At 41.5% G+C, this 18,460-nt stretch overlaps 1 protein-coding gene across 1 annotated transcript in view; it reads left to right on the forward strand.

Annotated features, from left to right (window-relative positions):
• Specc1l (sperm antigen with calponin homology and coiled-coil domains 1 like) overlaps nt 1-18,460 on the forward strand; it is a 105,912-nt gene that overhangs the window by 61,043 nt on the left and 26,409 nt on the right. Inside the window, exons 10-13 of the mRNA XM_038342547.1 lie at nt 30-120; nt 4,406-4,489; nt 6,794-6,950; nt 11,081-11,183. Coding sequence (XP_038198475.1) covers nt 30-120; nt 4,406-4,489; nt 6,794-6,950; nt 11,081-11,183 — 435 coding nt within the window. The remainder of the gene's footprint in view (nt 1-29; nt 121-4,405; nt 4,490-6,793; nt 6,951-11,080; nt 11,184-18,460) is intronic.

Here is an 18,460-nt window from a genome sequence, read left to right on the forward strand (position 1 = left end):
TAGATTTAACATAGCTGCTTTTATTTCAGAGACATTCCATAAGTGGACCAATCTCAACCCCCAAGCCTCTGACCGCCCTGTCAGACAAGAGATCAAACTACGGAGAAATTCCTGTACAAGGTACAGCTAATGCATCCTTAGCATTTCACTTTCTTTGTTAATTTTTAGACTCTTGGGCCAACAGCTTATTTTCTTGGTGCTGGCATTATGTTTGCCAACCTGGTGTATGTCTTTTTCAAAAGTTTTTCCTAATATGTCTTAACTACAAGTAGGAAAATAAGTTATTAGCAAATGAAGCTTTCATGACAAATGTATTTTTTCCTTTTGTTCTGAGACAAGGTCTTGCTGTATAGTCAGACTAGCGTTGAACTGAGTTCTAGGTCTTCCTGCCTGATGCTCTAAAAAGGGGTATGCCACTCTTCAGGCTGGTACCTTGTATATAAGAGTTACCTGGTTGGTTCAGTATTTTCTTATGCTTTAATGACATTGCCAAAAAAAATATCTTTTTGTCCTGAGGTCCTTATCGATCCAAAGACGGAGTCACCCTAGACCCCCATCACAACAGGGGTAGGGCATGCCTCCTCCAAGGGAGGGGATCTCAACCTCGTTCCAAGTACATTTGAAATCCCCTAGAGCCCCCAAATTGTAGAAAATAAATACTTTTGATACCACACAACAAAACAGAGTAATTTGGCAAGTCAGTTTTTCTTTTTTCAAATGGATGAGACATACCCCACACCAGGCTAATGAGCACTTGCCAGAATGGATTCTGTCTTTCCCCTCTCTAGTAGGTGATGGCTGTGTCTTCCCATTGTTGGGCACTCAGCTTCACAGTCTGATATACTGGCTAATTGAATTAAAGGGGGAAATGGGTAGGTCCTTCTCAGGCTGCCTTTGATAGAAAACAGACCAGCCAGCCTGTGTCTTACAAGTGCTGTCTTCTTAGTCTTTTCTAGACTTCTCAGACCAGTCTCATCAGCTCCTGGGTCCCAGAGCCCTTGCTTTTCCTCCTTTGAATACTTTACTCACAGAATAATTGTCTTGTTTTTGTTCTAGATTCCAAGTTCTGCAAGGGCAAGCTTTGGTTTCCTTTCCTTGACCCTTGCACTAAGCTTAGCGTCCAACAAGTGGTAGATGCTCAAATGATAATGAATGATTTAAAGATAAGGCCAGTGGGGTTTCTCATCAGATAAAGATGCCTGCTACCAAGTCTGGGGACCTGACTTTGGTACCTGGAACCTGCATGGTGGAAGGAGAGAACCAGATGTCAACAGAGTAGACTCTGTCACTGTAAAATATACACTAATCCTATTTCCTGAAGAAGGCTAACCCAACTCTTACCTGCAGGTGGAAAGCAGCTTGTTTACTGCAGACATAAACAGCCTGTGTCTTACTGTGGCAGGTGTGTCTCAGCTCAAGTTTTTGGAGTAGTGAAATGCTTTAAGAAATGCCAATAGACTGCTTTATGACTATTGAGTCACTATAGATGATTTTTTTTGTACCTGGGGATGGAGCCTGGGGTCTTTTTGCACCTGTCAAACACCATTGTGGAGCTGCAGCTCTTGCCCTGCTGCACATAATCTTAAGAGTAACTTAGTCAGGCATGGCGTTTCATACCTGTAAACCTGGGACTTGGGAGGCTGATGCAGGAGAACAGCATTTGAGACCATTCTGGGCTACATAGTGAACTTCTGCCTCAAAATAAAATGAAATAATAGTTTTTGATACATTTTTGGAAAGGGCAACTGGTTATGGCAGGGAGCACGTGCTGAAAAGAGACATGGTGTGGACCTTTAGATATGCAGGATGAAAACACAAGTGGACTGATGTGTCGGGTATTAAATTTCATGAACATTTCCCAGTTGTAGCATGTAGGGGTAAGATTGGATAAGGTGACACTTCCATGTACGGAATGAGCAAGTTGTGAGCTACCATCCATAACTGACACTCCTTAGTTTGCTTTTTGAGACAGGGTCGTATTGAATAAATGGCCTGGTACTCTCTATTTAGGCCAGACTGGCCTTGAACTCATAGAGATTCATCTGCCCTGCTGAAGTTAAATGTGTGTGCCACCACATCTTGCTAGACACTACTTGTTTTGTCTTTATAAATTTTGTTTTACTTTCTTAATTTGCTTTGTTGTTTTTTTGGGAGACTGGACTTTTAAGGAAATGATCCTTATTATTGGTTTATTATTGACTAAATTTAAAATATTATGGGACTAGAGAGTTCAGTTGGTAAAATATTTTCTGTGCAATCTTGAGGTCTTCAAATCAACCCCAAGAACCCATGTGAAAAATTGAGCATGGTGGTGCACACTTTAAGCCAGCACTAGGGAGGCAGAGGCACAGATCCTTGGAGCTGACGGGCAAGCAATCAGGCAGTGGCAAGACACTGGTATCAGTGAGAGATCCTCTCAGAAGCCAAGGTGAATGGCTCCTGAGGAACAACACTTGATTCGACCTCTGACCTCCACGTGTACACACACACACACCACAACACATACACACACACACACACACACACACCACAACACACATATATAAGTAAATAAAACTTTGATTTCTATTTCCTCTTTCTGTTCTGTCTGTTAGAATTTGTGCATGCTGTATTTTTCCTGTAAAAGTTTATAGGGTTTGGAACTCTGCTACTTGTAAGCTGTTTGCATAAAAATGATGTATGTTAAATGATAAAATCACTAATGATTTTAATCTGCATGTGTCCTATTCTTATGTATAATATAAGCTATCCTTCCTACTCCCTGGGCCTCGTAAGTAGAAAGGATCACTTTTTATTTCAACCTAGATGCTCCGAAGTCTCTTGGAAAATATTACTTGGGGACTGTGGAGATGGCTAAGTGCTTAGGAGAATACACTGCTTTTTCAGAGGACTGTGGGAGTTTGGGTCCCAGTGTCCAGCTCAGGTGGCCCATAGCTTCCTTTAATTCCACCTCCAGGGAACCTGTTATTTAGAAACAATGTTGTATGCCATTACTTTTCACATTATGATGGTTTAAGAGTGGTATCATTTAAATTGATAAATTCTTTGGTTTTCCCTGTTTGTTTTTTGGTGGTTGTTGTTGCCAATCATTGATCCCAGGGCCTCATGCATGGTAAAACATGCTTATTGTTGACCTGCTTTTCCAGTCACTAAATAGTTGCTATGTTTAAAAAAAGAAATAGGTGGGCATTCATGGAAAGCAAGGCTAATAATAGTCTTTATTAAATAAATGCCTTATTGTTTAGTTTTACACTGGTCATTTGTCCCTAACATATCAGATCCTGGCCAGACAGAACACATACATTCATGTCTTCTAGGCCGAGGACAGCCAGTTGGGTTTGTAGTTGTAGATAAGACATGTACAGGAAGAGAGAATTAGCAGGGACAAAGATATTTCCCCAGTGTTCCCAGGAACTAAAGAGACTCCTAAGAAAGCTTGTGTTCAAGAACCAGGCTGAAGCTGTAATAGAGGCGGTATCTGATTGTGTCCTTCCAGCTGCTCAGGAGAGATGGGCCCTCAGACTCAAGCCCACAGATGAGGCTGTCAAGGCTCTTAGTCAGCACCATCCTCCCTGGAGGAGCCCCTCCTTCACACCCTGTTGTCCATATAATATATATACCCCATGTTTTATCAAACCAGGCTCTTGTTTCTTCTAATTTGTGTCTTTGCTTCTATTATTGTGTGACTGAAATGCAGTTCCCAACCCTTTTTCTTTGCTAGTAAGGCCCAACTTAATACCATTATATTTTTCTTTTTTAAAAGAATTTATTGGACTTTAGTTCATGTGCATTGGTGTGAAGGTGTTAGATCCTTAAGAACTGTAGTTACAAACAGTTGTAAGCTGCCATGTGGATGCTGGGAACTGAACCCAGAACAGCAGTGCTCTTAACCTCTGAGCCCTCTCTCTAACCCTATCCATTTTATTTTTCAATCCCCATCTCCTATCTGAAATAAGAACGAGCTATTCTCCTTCTATAGTTGTGTTATGTGTTGCTATTACGAAATTCTAACCATACGATGGTAATCCAGGTTTGTGGATACATGTGTAGGGATGTTCCCTCTAAGTAGGCACAGAGGGGCAAGGTTTTATTTAGTTTGTTCCGTAGGCCCATGCAATAAGGGACCTCTTAATTTTGATTGAGTTGCTTTGAAGAGCTAAGTGGCACAAAATGATTTAGAACAGTCATGTGTGTAGCGTGTCTCACTGTCATCTTTAGAAACACATTATTGACCTGGAGTGCTTTACACAGTCCTTGTCTATGGAGGTTATTTTTAATATCATGCTGTCTGGGGGTTGCAGGGTCTTGGATTAGGAAGAGGGGTAAAGAAAAGTCAGTCACCTTTCTTGGACTTTGACCACCTCAGCACTCATAGTTCTGTTTCTGACCTTTCCACTTGGTGCAGAGCATCTGCTAAGAACGTCTTCAACTAGCCGGCCTGCTTCTCTACCCAGAGTCCCTGCCATGGAGAGTGCCAAGACCATCTCTGGTAATGACTTTTATCTGAAAAGTTATTTTAAAAACTCCTGTAGAAGTTTTCAGTTGCCTACATCATGGTAGATGACACGTGAAGGCGCATCTTTGCGGAAGTTGATAGAGCTAGGTGTGCAACGACTGATCTGAATAGTCAGAACACCAAAGAGTTTCTGGAACTGAGCGTGCCAGTGTGATAAAGCCAGGCTACAACAGTGACTTCCAAGGCTTACCGTGTTTGTCTTCTGGGCTAACTCTTCTGTCTTTCAGTTATTCATACTGTTTTCCTTGTGCCCTTTCAATTGCACCCAGAAAGGAAAACTGATAACCCTGCTATGCTATGGCTAATGTCCTCCATTACATGGAGTGAGCGCACACCTGCCGCCTTTCCTCTCACCCTTGCTCCCAGCTTACTGTAATGAAGGCTTGTCATCACTGATAGGAGATGTTGATCCCGTCTCAGAGCCTCAGCCGATGTGTCACTTCAAACCCTTACTGACTTAAGACATGCAGCGTACTTGAGAAGAGGAATAGCCACAAAATTATGATGAAAAACGTAGTATGTTATTCTAAGATCTCTTAATAGGGGAAGGCATCTGCCCCTTCCAGATCTTTAATGTAGCACATTCCTGACGCTGCCCATGTTTGTCCTGACTCACCTAGACCTGGTGTGGCAGCCAGAGTGAGTGTATGCCACAGGCAGCACACCCTGTGCCCACTGCCAAGGCGAGGCAAGAAGGCTGCAGAGTTCCAGGACAGTGTTTTGTTTTGTTTTTCCTGTGTCAGGCTTGCAGAATTATAGATGACTGACTTATTACCTTTTAGTTTTCTGTCTTCCTTGTCTGTTTGAACATGGAGCCTGGCCCAGAACTGAATGGAACTCTATGAAGAAACATTTCTGCTTCTGTCCCTTTAGCAGTGTCTTGCTACATTTAGAAGGGATGTGTTTAATTGTGGATGCTGGGTAGGGGTGAGTACTTGCAAACGTGCTCCCTCTGACTTTTAGTTGTGTCTGCGTGGTACTCATTGTGTACCTAATGAGTGCTGCAAGGCTCTTGTTCACAGAGACGTAAGACAGTTCATATTCCACTACCAACCTTTCACAGATTGTCATTTTTTATTTTTTATCATAGTGTCTCATTCTGACCCCATGTTCATGGTAGTCCTCCTGCCTCAGTTTTGAAAGTATAGGGATTCTAGTTATAAATTCCCAGCTGTCTAAGTGTTTTGAATGAAAAGTAAATACTGTCCAGTCATCAGTAAGATCAAATATTAGTTTTTTCTTTCACAAGGTATTATTTGTTTTTTAGGAATCGTCAGAAGAAAATGTCAAGAACTCAAACGAAAAAACTTAAAACATATATATCACTTTATGCTTCTTAAAGATATGTAATTATAATTTTTCAATATATACACTACATTTCAAACATTTGATGAAGCATTCTGACCTTTTCTCTAAGACAACCATCTAGATGTCAAAAAGTAAGATAACTATTAATCTTTCCAAGATATTTTCTTTACAGAGTTTTCATACCTTTTTAAAAACTGAAATAGATTTCATACAGTATACTCTGATTCTATTTTATACTATATATTCTTATATTTCCCTGTTCAACTCCTCTCAGATTCTTCCCCACCCACCCAAGTCCACACCCTTTCTCTCTTATTAGAAAACAAGCAGGCATCAATAATAATAGTAATATAAAAACAATCCAGAATAGGGCAAAAACAAACAGGGAAAAGATCCAAGAAAAGACACAAGAACATATACAGAAGCTCACACACATTCTCACACATAGAAACCTTCTCTTAAATTAGAAAACACATTGTGTTTGTTCATTGCACATGGCACCATGTTACGTAAGGATTTTCATACAACTCTAAGTTGATCATATTCCCCATCTTCCTCCTCCATGATCTGTTTCCCTTTAGTTCTGTTTGTTCACCTGGACAGTTCTGTTTCATGTCATGTGTTCTTCTGTTATGACCTGTATGGCATCTAGAAACCACAAATGAGAGAAAACATATATTTGTCTTTGTGAGATCATCTTATCTAGAGTCTAACTGCATCCCTTTCCCTGCAAATGATGAAATCTTGTTCTTTTGGCTGGGAAAAGAAATTGGCTGTGTATATACACCACGGTTGCTTTGTCGCTTCCTCTGTTGTTTGACACCTGGGCGGGTTCCATAGCTCAGTGACAGAGAAGTAGCTCTGTGCTGTGTTGCTCTCAACAGCCGGTAGTTCTAGCTATAGTTTGGCATGGAGCCTCCGTGAGCTCCACAGCGGCTGGACTGCTTATACTCATGATCACTTTCTCAGTGTCTCGAAGAAGTAGTGAAGAGATGAAACGGGACATCTCGGCGTCTGAGGGAGCATCACCAGCCTCTCTCATGGCGATGGGCACCACCTCACCACAGCTCTCCCTCTCCTCCTCCCCCACGGCATCAGTCACTCCGAGCACCCGGAGCCGAATAAGGTAGGAGACATGTCCTGCATATCTTTCCTGGCCTTTCTGAGCAAAGGGTCGGCTTACAGATTGGTGCTGTCTGAGAACTCCCCTTTCTCTATTACTAAGTGTTGACTAACTGCGTGCTTTTGTTTGGTTTTAAATTAGAAATGACCAAGTAAGTATAGGTGAGGTGTCCCTGGTGTCAAAAGCCAACGACCTGCCTTTTTGTGTACCAGCATGAAGGCCAGAATGTTTCAGACTTTAGATTTTCAAAATAGAGATGCTCTACTAGTAAATTCTATGCAAAAACCCCAAAATCTGGTGCTTGCTTTTCGGGAGGGTATAGCTCAGTGGTCAAATACTTGTTAGTAAGTGAAAAGGCCTTGGGTTCAGTTCAGTTCCCAGTGTCATAAGTAAATAAATGAAGTTAAGGGAGGGCTAAGAGAAATAAGCAATGTCAGTAGAAGTAGGGCATGCCTGTGGTCTCAGCCTTTAGAAGATGGGGGCAAAATGGCTATAAGTGTGAGCCAACCTTGACTACTTAGTGAGGCTTTGTCTAAAAAAAAAAAAAAAAAAAAATTAAAACAAGCTGAAAAGGCTCTGAAATCTGAAATACTTTCCAACCTTATATTGTGAAGTTGAAGCACGGGCATCCTGGTAGACTATTAGAGAGAGCCTCCTAGGTAGGTAGAACCTTGGTGAAGCCTTGAGGATCGTGCATAGGGACATTATTGGCAGGATACATAACTTGAATAAACATGGGAAGGGGATGAGGAAGCTTATAGTCAGGGCACGTGATCCATGGGACAGATACAGAAAGTCACAGAGCGATGTCTCTACTGTCTGGGGTGGAGAAGATGTCGTTGAATAGCTAGCTTTTTAGGAGCCTTTTCAAAGTCATAACAGGTCTCTTTGGTGTGATTAAGGGTAATCAGGTGGAGTGAATGAATTGAGATGATAGAAGTTTTTTCTTCTTCAGGAGAGTCCAGGAAACCATCTAAAAGGATATTTGTTCTGGTATTGTGGGTCAGAGTTATCAAGTCTGATCAGGGTCATAGCAGAATCGGAGAGCTGGAGAAAGGTGGGGTCCAGGAAGGGTTTGCAAAGGCGATGGCTTTAGCAACAGGTTTTTATGTAAGGAATCCAGGCATAGCAGACATGAGAGGCAGCTCTGTTCAGAATGACATCAGACAACACGACATTATGTTAATTATTGTCAGCAGGACATGAAAATGTGAATTTATGTTTTGTTTCTAGTTCTTTCTGGCAGAAGCTGCTTAACTAAGTAAGAGTTCAGAGGAAGGCAAGGATGGTGACTCGTACTTTTAATTGTAACACACAGGAAACAGAGGCAGGTGCCTCTGAGTTTGGGCCAGCCAGGACAAATAGTGAGACCTTTTTTTTCCTACACAACACACAGTTTAGAGAGAAAAGATAATGTCAGAAATCTATCATGCTTTGTTTGTAGGAATGAGAAAAACTGTTGGCTCTGTAGGATTAAGAAAAGAAGGACTAGGAAAGGGCTTCAGAAACTTAGCTGTATATCAAGTTTTAGGGTTAGCTTTAAATTAAGAACTTTTCAAAAAATTATCATTGTAAAGAAAGGAACTTGCTTCATAGCCTAGGCTGGCCTTGAACTTGAGATTCTCCTACCTCAGATTCCCAGGTGCTGAGATTATAGGCTATGCCACCATGCCTGGTATATGAACTTAACTTTTATTTGTATTTATTTATTTTTAAAATTGCCTTAGTTTTACTTTATGTGTGTGTGTTCCCTGCATGTATGTCTGCGAACCATGTGTATGCAGTGCCCATAGAGGCCAGAAGAGGGCGTTGGATCCCCTGGGCTGTCAGTGTGGTTGCTGGGAATCAAACTTGGTTCCTCAGAAAGAACAGCCAGAGCTCCTAACCTCTGAGCTATCTCCCAGCCCCGTGGGCTAACTTTTAAAGCCATACCTCTTGGGTGACCAACCTCTGAGGAATGTGCACCCATAAGCCAGCATTTTAGTAAGTAGACAGTTCAAGGACAAAGTAGCTTGGCCATCCTGCAGGGCCAAGGACTTGCCAGGCACAGTTGGAGTTGACCTGTGTCTTAGCACTCAGGGAGAATAAGGCAGAAGGGCTGAGCTCAGGAGTTTGAACACAACCCGAGACATAGTGAGATTTCTTCTCAAAAATTGGGGTATACAGCTAGCAGTAAACACATGAGATAATTTTTAGAAGTGAGATATGGTTTTGTTTGTTTCATTTGCAGTGCTGGGGATTGAACCTAGGGCCCTGTACATTCTAGGCAAGCACTCTAGCACCAAACAGCAGCCTTAGCATTTTTTTTTTAATTTTTATTTTTAGGTTAGTTCTTTGTTGTTTGTGTTGATGTTGTTTGTTTGTTTGTTTATTTTGGGATAAGGTTGCCCTCATTACCAGGCTAGCCTAGAACTTTCACTAAAGCCTAGACAGGCCTTGAGCTTGGAGTCTTCCTGCCTCAGCCTCAGAAATGGTGGGAAATGTGGGATTACAGGCGTTTCCCACCATGCTGGGCTTGGGCTTGTATATGGTTTTGGTTTTGGAGTATCTGTGTATGGTGTATGTTGTTGTTGTTTTGTCTCATGAACTTTCTTGGTAGACAAGACTGGCTTTGAACTTAACTCTTCCTGCCTCTGTATCCTAAGTACCCACACACAATGTAATATGTGTTTTTAATGTTTATTGCCATCTCTTTCCCCCATACCTTTAAAAAATATAGTAAATTATTTTTATTATTTTACTTTTTGATGTGGGTGTTTTGCCTGAATGTGTAGCTGTGCACTGCATGCATGCATGGTATCTGTAGCTGCCAGAGGAAAGGCATTGGATCCCCTGGAAATGGAGTTACAGACACTTGTGAGCTACCATGTAGGTGCTGGGAATTGAGCCTGGGTCCTCTGGAAGGGCAGTCAGTGCTCTTAACTACTGAGCTATCTCCAGCCCTCTAGTTGGAGGCTGCTCGTTCATTTCCTGACCACCCAGACTTGTTTCCCGGTGCCCAGACTCCCGAAATAATCACACAGAAACTATTATTTTCAATACTGTTTGGCCAGTAGCTTAAGTGTATTGCTAGCTAGCTCTTACATCTAGAATTAACCCATTTCCATTATTTTATATTTTACCACGAGGCTCGTGGCCTACAAGCAAGGTTCCAGCTGGTGGCTTGCAGTCTGTCTCCTACTTGTAGCTTGTCTTCTGCGAGGCTCCATGACTTCTCCCTGACTCCACCTACTCTCTGTATCTCTTTCAGCCTGGCTTTACTCCGTTAAGCCATTGGCCGAAAGCAGCTTCTTTATTAACCAATGGCAATAAAACATATTCACAGCGTACATCACCTCCCACATCACAGCCTTATTGCCATTTCTTTTCTGTTTTATTTGTCTAGTTTTGAACTAGGCAGTGCTTTAGAATTTTTCATCTCATATAACCTTGTTCTTTATACTTATAATAAGTGATTTTGGAATTGGTGAGAGAATTAAGGCAATAAAAAGAAGTAAAATAAACCAAAGCATGTTATGGAATTAAGTAAGATATTTTTTTCTTTTTTTATGGTTTATTTTTTTATATTTAAAAATTTCCATCTCCTCCCCTCCTCCTCCCCCTTCCCTCCCCTTAAGTAAGATATTGAACCAAAGACCTGGAACAGTTTTTGATGTCGCTAGTGTCACGTTGAGCACCCTAGAGTGCATCTTATTTCTTGTGAACGCACTTGATGCCCGATCTCTGTTGCTATGTGGATGAGGAGCAGTGTCCCTCCTCTTAGACTTGACAGCTGTAGGTCTATGGGACCACAGACTAAAAACTGACTGTGAAATTAAATAAAAAACTATGTCTTGCTGCAAAACAGCCTTAGTTTTCATTAAATGGAATTCGGGAGTTGCTTTTCTCCTTCCACTGTGGGTTCCAGGCGACTCAGGCTTGCGCTGGAGGCACTTTTCCCCATGAGGACTTTCACTAGCCCTTACGGCACTTCTCAAGCCCAGGTGAAGGGCTTCTGTTGAGATGACGTGCAGATTAAAATGGAGAACTAATAGATAACAGCAGTTATCTATTCAGAGGTGTAATTAGTGCTGTGGTCTCTTACTGTGGTGCTCAAATATTTCAATTTTGTGTTTCTTATTTTCACAAATTAGGGAGGAACGGAAAGACCCCCTCTCAGCTTTGGCAAGAGAATATGGAGGATCTAAGAGGAACGCCTTGCTGAAGTGGTGTCAGAAGAAAACAGAAGGCTACCAGGTAACCATGTGCTCTCTTTTTCCCTTCGCTGTGCCAACTGTCATGGCTGACTTTGTTCTTACATTCAGCATGATTCTTATCCTGACATTTAGGAATACATTCTCAGAGTCCATACTAGACTTGGTTGAGTGCCCCTGGGACAAAATAAGTTTCTTATGTTTGAAAAGTAACCAGTTTCCCAGGACTTTTGATGAGCACCTTTAGAACATCCTCTTTGCTTTGTGCTTGTGAGAGTGTGTGAGGGATGTGCCTTCGGGAGTTGCTTTTCTCCTTCCACTGTGGGTTCCAGGCGACTCAGGCTTGCGCTGGAGGCGCTTTTCCCCCTGAGGACTTTCACTGGCCCTTACAGCACTTCTCAAGCCCAGGTGAAGGGCTTCTGTTGAGATGACGTGCAGATTAAAATGGAGAACGTGCGTATTGTACTCATAATAGGTTTAGGTGTTTTTGCGTTCATAGCATTTTGCCTTTTCTGTTGGAGTTTATGCCTCACTGTTTCCTATCTGAACTGTTTGATATCTTGTCACTCCTTCCTATCTTGCTTCGAGCATCTTATTCAGGTTTTATTTGATGTGATATTAAAAACAACTGAGAAAGAGATCTAATTCCACACAAGTTGAATGTATTTATTGTACCCCTAAAAAAAATGCGATTTAAATTTACCCAGGGTCCTCACATAGGATCTAAGTTAGAGACCTTTCCAGATTGCATCTGCTTTTCCTCGTAATTGTGCAGGGAATGCCAGAAAGTGATTGGAGCTCTATATTCCTGGGTTCATGTCAACAAAGTAGCCAAGAGAACTAACTATATTTGCAGAAAACTTTCCTGTGGAAGAAATAGCAAAACAGTAGAGGAATCAGTGAACAAGATCTACCAGTAAGAAGCCTCCTGTGGACTTTAAGCAGAGACTGTCAGTTCATTTAGTATTAATGAGCCAAGTGTGTGCAGGAGATGCAAGGAGAAGGCAGTAGGCACTGAGCATCTGCCACCAGTCTGCCCGCTTCCAGCTCTTGTTAGCGAGCGTGAGAATAGAGTGAAGTGTGAGCAGGGAGCCGCGCATTGTTAGACAGAATGTGAAGTGTTAACAGCTGCTGAGGGAAATAATTTAGTAACCCTTAAAAACATTCAGAATTGCCATATTACCTGACAGTTACATCTCGGGATATATATAAGCAGAAGACTTGAAAACAAGGATCCTAAGAGATAGCTTAGATATTCCTATGCCCATGGCACCATAATTCACAGTAGCCAAGAGGTGGGAAGTATAAGCATCCCAGGGACTTGGCAAATGAGTGATGTGTAATGTTGGATCTCTGCCTACAGCAAAATGTTGTATGTGTATAATGAAAAAATTCTGATGCACATTACAATATAGATGAGCCTTCAAGGCTAGAGGAACAAACCTGATGCAAAAGGACCAATTCTGCATGATGCTTATGTAAACACGCACAACAGCGACAGAAGTACACACAGACAACAGAATCATCTTTGTGTGGGTCTGGGAGGGGTGGGAGCTACTTTAGTAGTTGCAAGATGAGATGGCAGATGGTGATGGAAGTAGAACTGTGCAGATTTCTCATACCACTGATGGTTAAGATTGTAAATTGTATGTGTGCTTCATCAAATAAGGTAATTGCTGTTAAAGAAATTAAAGGGTTGGTACCCCAAGCTAGGAGGTTATTGTGAATGTATTGTTTCTCTGATTCTTTCTGATTTTGTTTTTCCTTTGTATATAAGGAGGCTGCTGGTTTTTATCTGTTAATGTTGTACCTGCAACTTTACTGAAAGTGTTTATTAGCTATAGAAGTTTCCTGGTGGAGTTTTTAGGGTTATTTATGTATAAAGTCATATCATCTCCAAATAAAGGTATGTAGACTTCTTCCTTCCCATTTATATCCCTTGATCTCCTTCCTTTCTTACTGCTCCAGCTATGACTTCATGTACTATATTGAAGGGCTATGGAGAGAGTGGATATCCTGTCTTGTTTTGATCTCAGTGGAAATACTTGAGTTTCCTGCTGTTTAGGTTGATTGGCTCTAGGCTTGGTGTAAATTGCCTTTATTATGTTGAGGTATATCCCTTGTATCCCTAGTCTTGTTGGGGTTTTGTCAAAGACCTTTTCTGCACGTCATGAAATGATCATGTGGATTTTGTACTTCAGTATGCTTGTGTGGTTTATTATGTTTCCAGATTTATGTATGTTGAATACATAACCTCTGTATCTCTGGGATGAACCTAACAAATGATTATGCTGGAAGTTGTATTTGATCTGTTCTTGGATCCAGATGGCAAGTATTTTATTGAGAATTTTTACATCTATGTTCATAAATGAGATTGATCTGTGTTTTAGGATTTCTTTTGCTGTGAAGAGACACCAAGACCACAGTAAATAACTCTTAAAGAGGAAAACATTTAATTGGATGGCCTACAGTTTCAGAGGTTCAGTCTATTATCATCTGTAGGTGGGGGTTGCTTGTTTGTTTCCTGGCTGCCCAGACCTGAAACAATCACACAGAAACTGTATTAATTACAACATAGCTTGGCCTATTAGCTTGGGCTTCTTACTAACCAACTCTTACATCTTAAATTAGCCCATGTCTATTATTTTGTATTTTACCACGAGGCTCATAGTTTACCGGTAAAGTTCTCAGGGCATCTGTCTTCTTTGGGTGGTTATGTGGCAGTTACATGGCGTCTCACTGACTCCGCCTTCTTTTCTCCTCTATCTCTGCTTGGAATTTCTGCCTTGCTCTATTCTGCGCAGCAGTAGGCCCAAAGCAGCTTCTTTATTAACCAATGTAATAAAACATTCACAGCAAAACATTCATCTTGATAGGACATGGCGGCGTGCAGACAGACATGGTTCTTTAGAGAGACTTAAGAATTTTATATCTTTGATCCATTTGGAACAGGAAGTGAACTGAGACACTGACTGTGCCTTGAGCATATATGAGACCCCAAAGCCCGCCCCCACAGTGACGCACCTTCTCCAACAAGACCAGCAGAGCCGCACCTCCTGATAACATATGAGCTTATGGGGGCCAATTACATTCAAACTACAATTTTTTTTTGTTGGGTCTTTGTGTGGTTTTGGAGTCAGGGTAATTGTTGTCTTGTACAAAGAATTAGGAAGTGTTCCTCTAGTCTATAATTTGTGGAATAATTTTACAAGTATTGCTACTAGTTATTCTTCAGAGGTCTGGTAGAATTCTGTGCTGACTCAATCTGACTTTGTGTGTGTGTGTTTGATCGGGTACTTTTAATTATTACTTCTATTTCATTCAGAGCTATGGGTCTGTTCAAATTGCTTATTTGTTCTTGATTTAAATTTAGTAGATTGTATATATCAAGAAATTAATCCATTTCTTTTAGGTTTCCCAGTTTGGTAGAGATTTTTAAAGTCTGTCCTTATGATTCTCTGAATTTCCTTAATGTCTGTTGTAAAATGCCCCCTTTCACCTCTGATTTTATTAATTTGGATCTTCTTCATTTCATTGATTCTTTGTAATTTTTTTTGTTTTTATTTCATTGATTTCAGCCTTGAGTTTGATTATTTCTTGCCATCTACTCTTTTTGAGCCAGTCAGTCACCTTTTATTGGACATTAGTTCTCATGATTTGAGTCACGATTTGGAGATTGAGCCATGGTAGAATTCTGCATGGATGGTAACTGAGCTGCTGGTTGTGCTCAGGTGTGTAGCGCTCTTCACTGTCACCACTCATGTTTGAGTTCCTTGTAAGAAATGCAGTAGCTGACAACCAAATAGGCTGCCAGCACCATGCTAAACCCTACGATGCTGCCTTTCCAGATGTTGATGTACTTGTGTTGCTGGCTGCATCCTCTCTGAAAGGCTCCCACAGTGTCACTGGAGCTGAAATTCTGTGTCAACAGCAGCTTGGCAGCTCTCCATGTTTAACCTCTATGAGTTTCTCCTTCAGCGGCACGAGCATCAACCTCATGCAGTGTCCCAACCAGTGTGAATGCTGGGAACTGATTTCAGGTCCTCTGCAAGAACAGTACGTGCTCTCGACTGCTGAGCCATCGCTCCAGCCCCAGCCGTAATCTCTTTATACTAAAAGACTGATCTGTTAGAGCTCTTGATGTGTCAGGCACCACGTAAGAAGTGCCAGAGCCCCTCTCCAGACTGGCTGTGTGGGGGGGTGAGCATCTGTGTCCTTAGGCACCAGCAGGGGTTCAGGCCTTGGGTCTCTGCTGCCTCACAAATCTCTGTTTGACTGTTGTGTGGAGCAGGAGCTGTTACGTGACACTTGGTGTGCACTGTTCTCACAGACCCCCAAGTGAACCATGAATGCTTTATGTCAAAGACACTGGCTAATGAATGGAGATAGATTCCCTAATACTCATATCTTCTTTCATGAACTCTTTTAAGTGGCATCCTCACATTACTGTGCTGATCACAGTAATCTTATTAACCATCCATTAGGAAAACAAACTGTTGTGAATATACCTGTTATCTAACAAATACTTTTGTCTCCTTTAAATTGTGCCCTGCCATTTATTAAGCTCTGTAGTTTTAGAACACCAGAGTTAGCATCGGAAGGACCTTGATGCCCTGACTTTTGAGGGAGAGGAACCCCTGAAGGACAAAGGACTGCCTCGGTCATGTGACTCCACAGCACCTTGTTTTGTTTCTTGGGCAGCACTGCTTTACTGTCCTAGGACGGAACTCAGGGCCTAGCATTGTTAACCGTTTGACTGCATCCCCAGTCCCCAAAATTATGCTTTAAATTTTCATTTAAATAAGGGATTTATTCCAACAGATTTTTTTCTTTAAAACTTAGTGAGTTTTTTGAGAATTTTATACAGTGTATTTTGATCCCATGCACATCCCTCCCCCATCTCCCAAATCTACTCTCCCCTTCCTGTATCTACTTCACTTTGTGTTTTCTTTCTTTCTTTTTTTTTTTTTTTTAAACAAAACAACAACAGTGCCGGGCGGCGGTGGCGCACGCCTTTAATCCCAGCACTCGGGAGGCAGAGGCAGGCGGATTTCTGTGAGCTCGAGACCAGCCTGGTCTACAAGAGCTAGCTCCAGGATAGGCTCCAAAGCTACAGAGAAACCCTGTCTCGAAAAACCAAAAAAAAAAAAAAAACAAAAAAAAACAACAACAGCAACAAATATCAAGTCAGATTTGTACATTCATGTACTCTTGGATGTGTGGCCTTCCGTTGAAGCATGGTTTATTACCAGGGACCACAGAAGGACACTGGCTCTGACTGTCCCTCATCTATCAGTTCCCAGTAGCTCCTCAGCCAGATTTGGGTCGGTGTTAACTGTCATCTGCTGCATGAAGAATGATAAGGGTTAAAAGATGCCCCAGTCCATGGATACAATGATAAGTCATTAGGAATCAGCTTACTAATGCACCATTTTAGCGGGTTCTCTCCAAGGCCCAAGACCCATGACATCTCCTGTTTCTGCTTCCCCTGAGACAAGAGGGGATACAGCTTTTGGTCCTCATGCTTATGAAGACAAAACTCTGCCCATAGAGCTAGCTTCCCAGCCTGAAACCCTTGTTTTAGAGGAAAATACTCAGTTTCTAATAAATTACCATACTGAGAAATGAGTTAGCTTAGTCTAAAGGTAATGAAATCACTTAATCTAGTACAAAGCAGTTTAACTAGCACAGATTTGAGTCCTGCTTGAGGTACTTGAAGTTTTATTGAGGGATGTGCTCCATTAATACATTAATACAGGATCGGACATGAGTTTCTCAGTGGAGAATTTATGGACTCGAGTGGCTTCATCACCTTTTTTCCCTCAAGAGCTGAGGACCAAACCTAGGGCCTTGGGGCCCTACCACTGAGCTAAACCCCCAGCCATCACTCATGGTTTCTTTCTTTTCTTTCTTTCTTTTTTATTTGGCTATTGGAGACAGGATTTCTCTGTGTAACAGCTCTGGCTGTTCTGGAACTCACTCTATAGATCAGTTTGACTTCAAACTCAAAGAGATCCGCCTGCCTCTTCCTCCCGAGCGCTGGGATTAAAAGCGTGCGCCCCCACTACCCAGCCCATCACTCATGTTTTTAAGGGCTGCATCATTTACATTGTAACATCTCCTTCTAATAGAAAAATTAATAGTGTTCTCTGTGCTGGGTGGAAGTCAGGGAACAAAGTGTAGGTAGTGTTGGGAAGCTGTGGTACAGTCAGTAAGTACACGTCAGCACTTGGTGACTGTACCACACTTAGTGTGGACTCTGTTTAATTACACCACATCAGTAGGCCCAGGCCTCTGCCGAGATTCCCAGTTAAACAAAAACTGTCTAGGTTACAAAGAAAGGGTACCTTCAAAGCCATCTAACCAAGGCAGCTCCTGCCAAACTTGTAGAGAAGAAAGCACCTCTAGCTGAGTTCTATACTCACCTATTTATTTATCTAGTCGCTTTTCTTTTTGCTTGATCACATCAATAAGTAAAGTTTCCTTTTATTTCTACTTTGCTGAGAATTTCTTTAAAAAAATAAAAATCAAGAATGAGCCAGGTGTGCTAGTATATGGCTTTTATCCCAACACTAACTCGTGAGGCAGAGCTGGGAGGGGGGCCTCTATGAAATTGTGGCTAGCCCGGTCTACATAGTGAGTTTGACGCCAGCCAAGGCTACATAGTATGTCCCTATCTCAAAAAAGGGAGGGGTGGAGAGATAGCTCAGTGGTTAAGAGCAATGGCTGCTCTGATGACCTATGTTCGGTTCCCAGTACGTACATAGCAGTTCACAAGTGTCTGTAACTTCAGTTCCGGGAATCAGATGCCCTTTTCTGCCTCTGTAGGCATGAATGTGGTATGCAGTCAAAATATTCATGTATATAAAATAAAGAATAAAGAATAAAAATATTCATTAAATATAAAAATATAAAAATAAAACCCAAAGCCAAGAATGAATATTGTGTTTTCTCAAGTGTTTTATATGTGTCTATTGAGTTGATCCTATGGCTTTCTTTTTTAGTTTGTTGATAGAAGAAATTGAAATCACTCCTCTTTGAATGTTAAATCATCTGGATTCCCAGGACAAACATAAACGGTTAATGGAGTGTATTTTCTCTTTATTTTTAGAACCTGTTAAGGATTTATTTAGAAGTTATGCCATTTTGTTTCTGTCTACTTTGTCAGTATATGGCGTCAGCTATGTTGGCTTCCTTGAATAAATTGTTAGGAATTACTTCTGTAGGCTTATGGAGAGATCTGTGTAGAACTGGCATCATTTTTTTATGTGTTCAGTAGAGTTTCCCAGTGAAGCCTCTGGACCTGGGGCTTTCTTTGTG

This window comes from Arvicola amphibius, chromosome 9 (assembly GCF_903992535.2).
Source record: "Arvicola amphibius chromosome 9, mArvAmp1.2, whole genome shotgun sequence".
NCBI lineage: Eukaryota > Metazoa > Chordata > Mammalia > Rodentia > Cricetidae > Arvicola > Arvicola amphibius.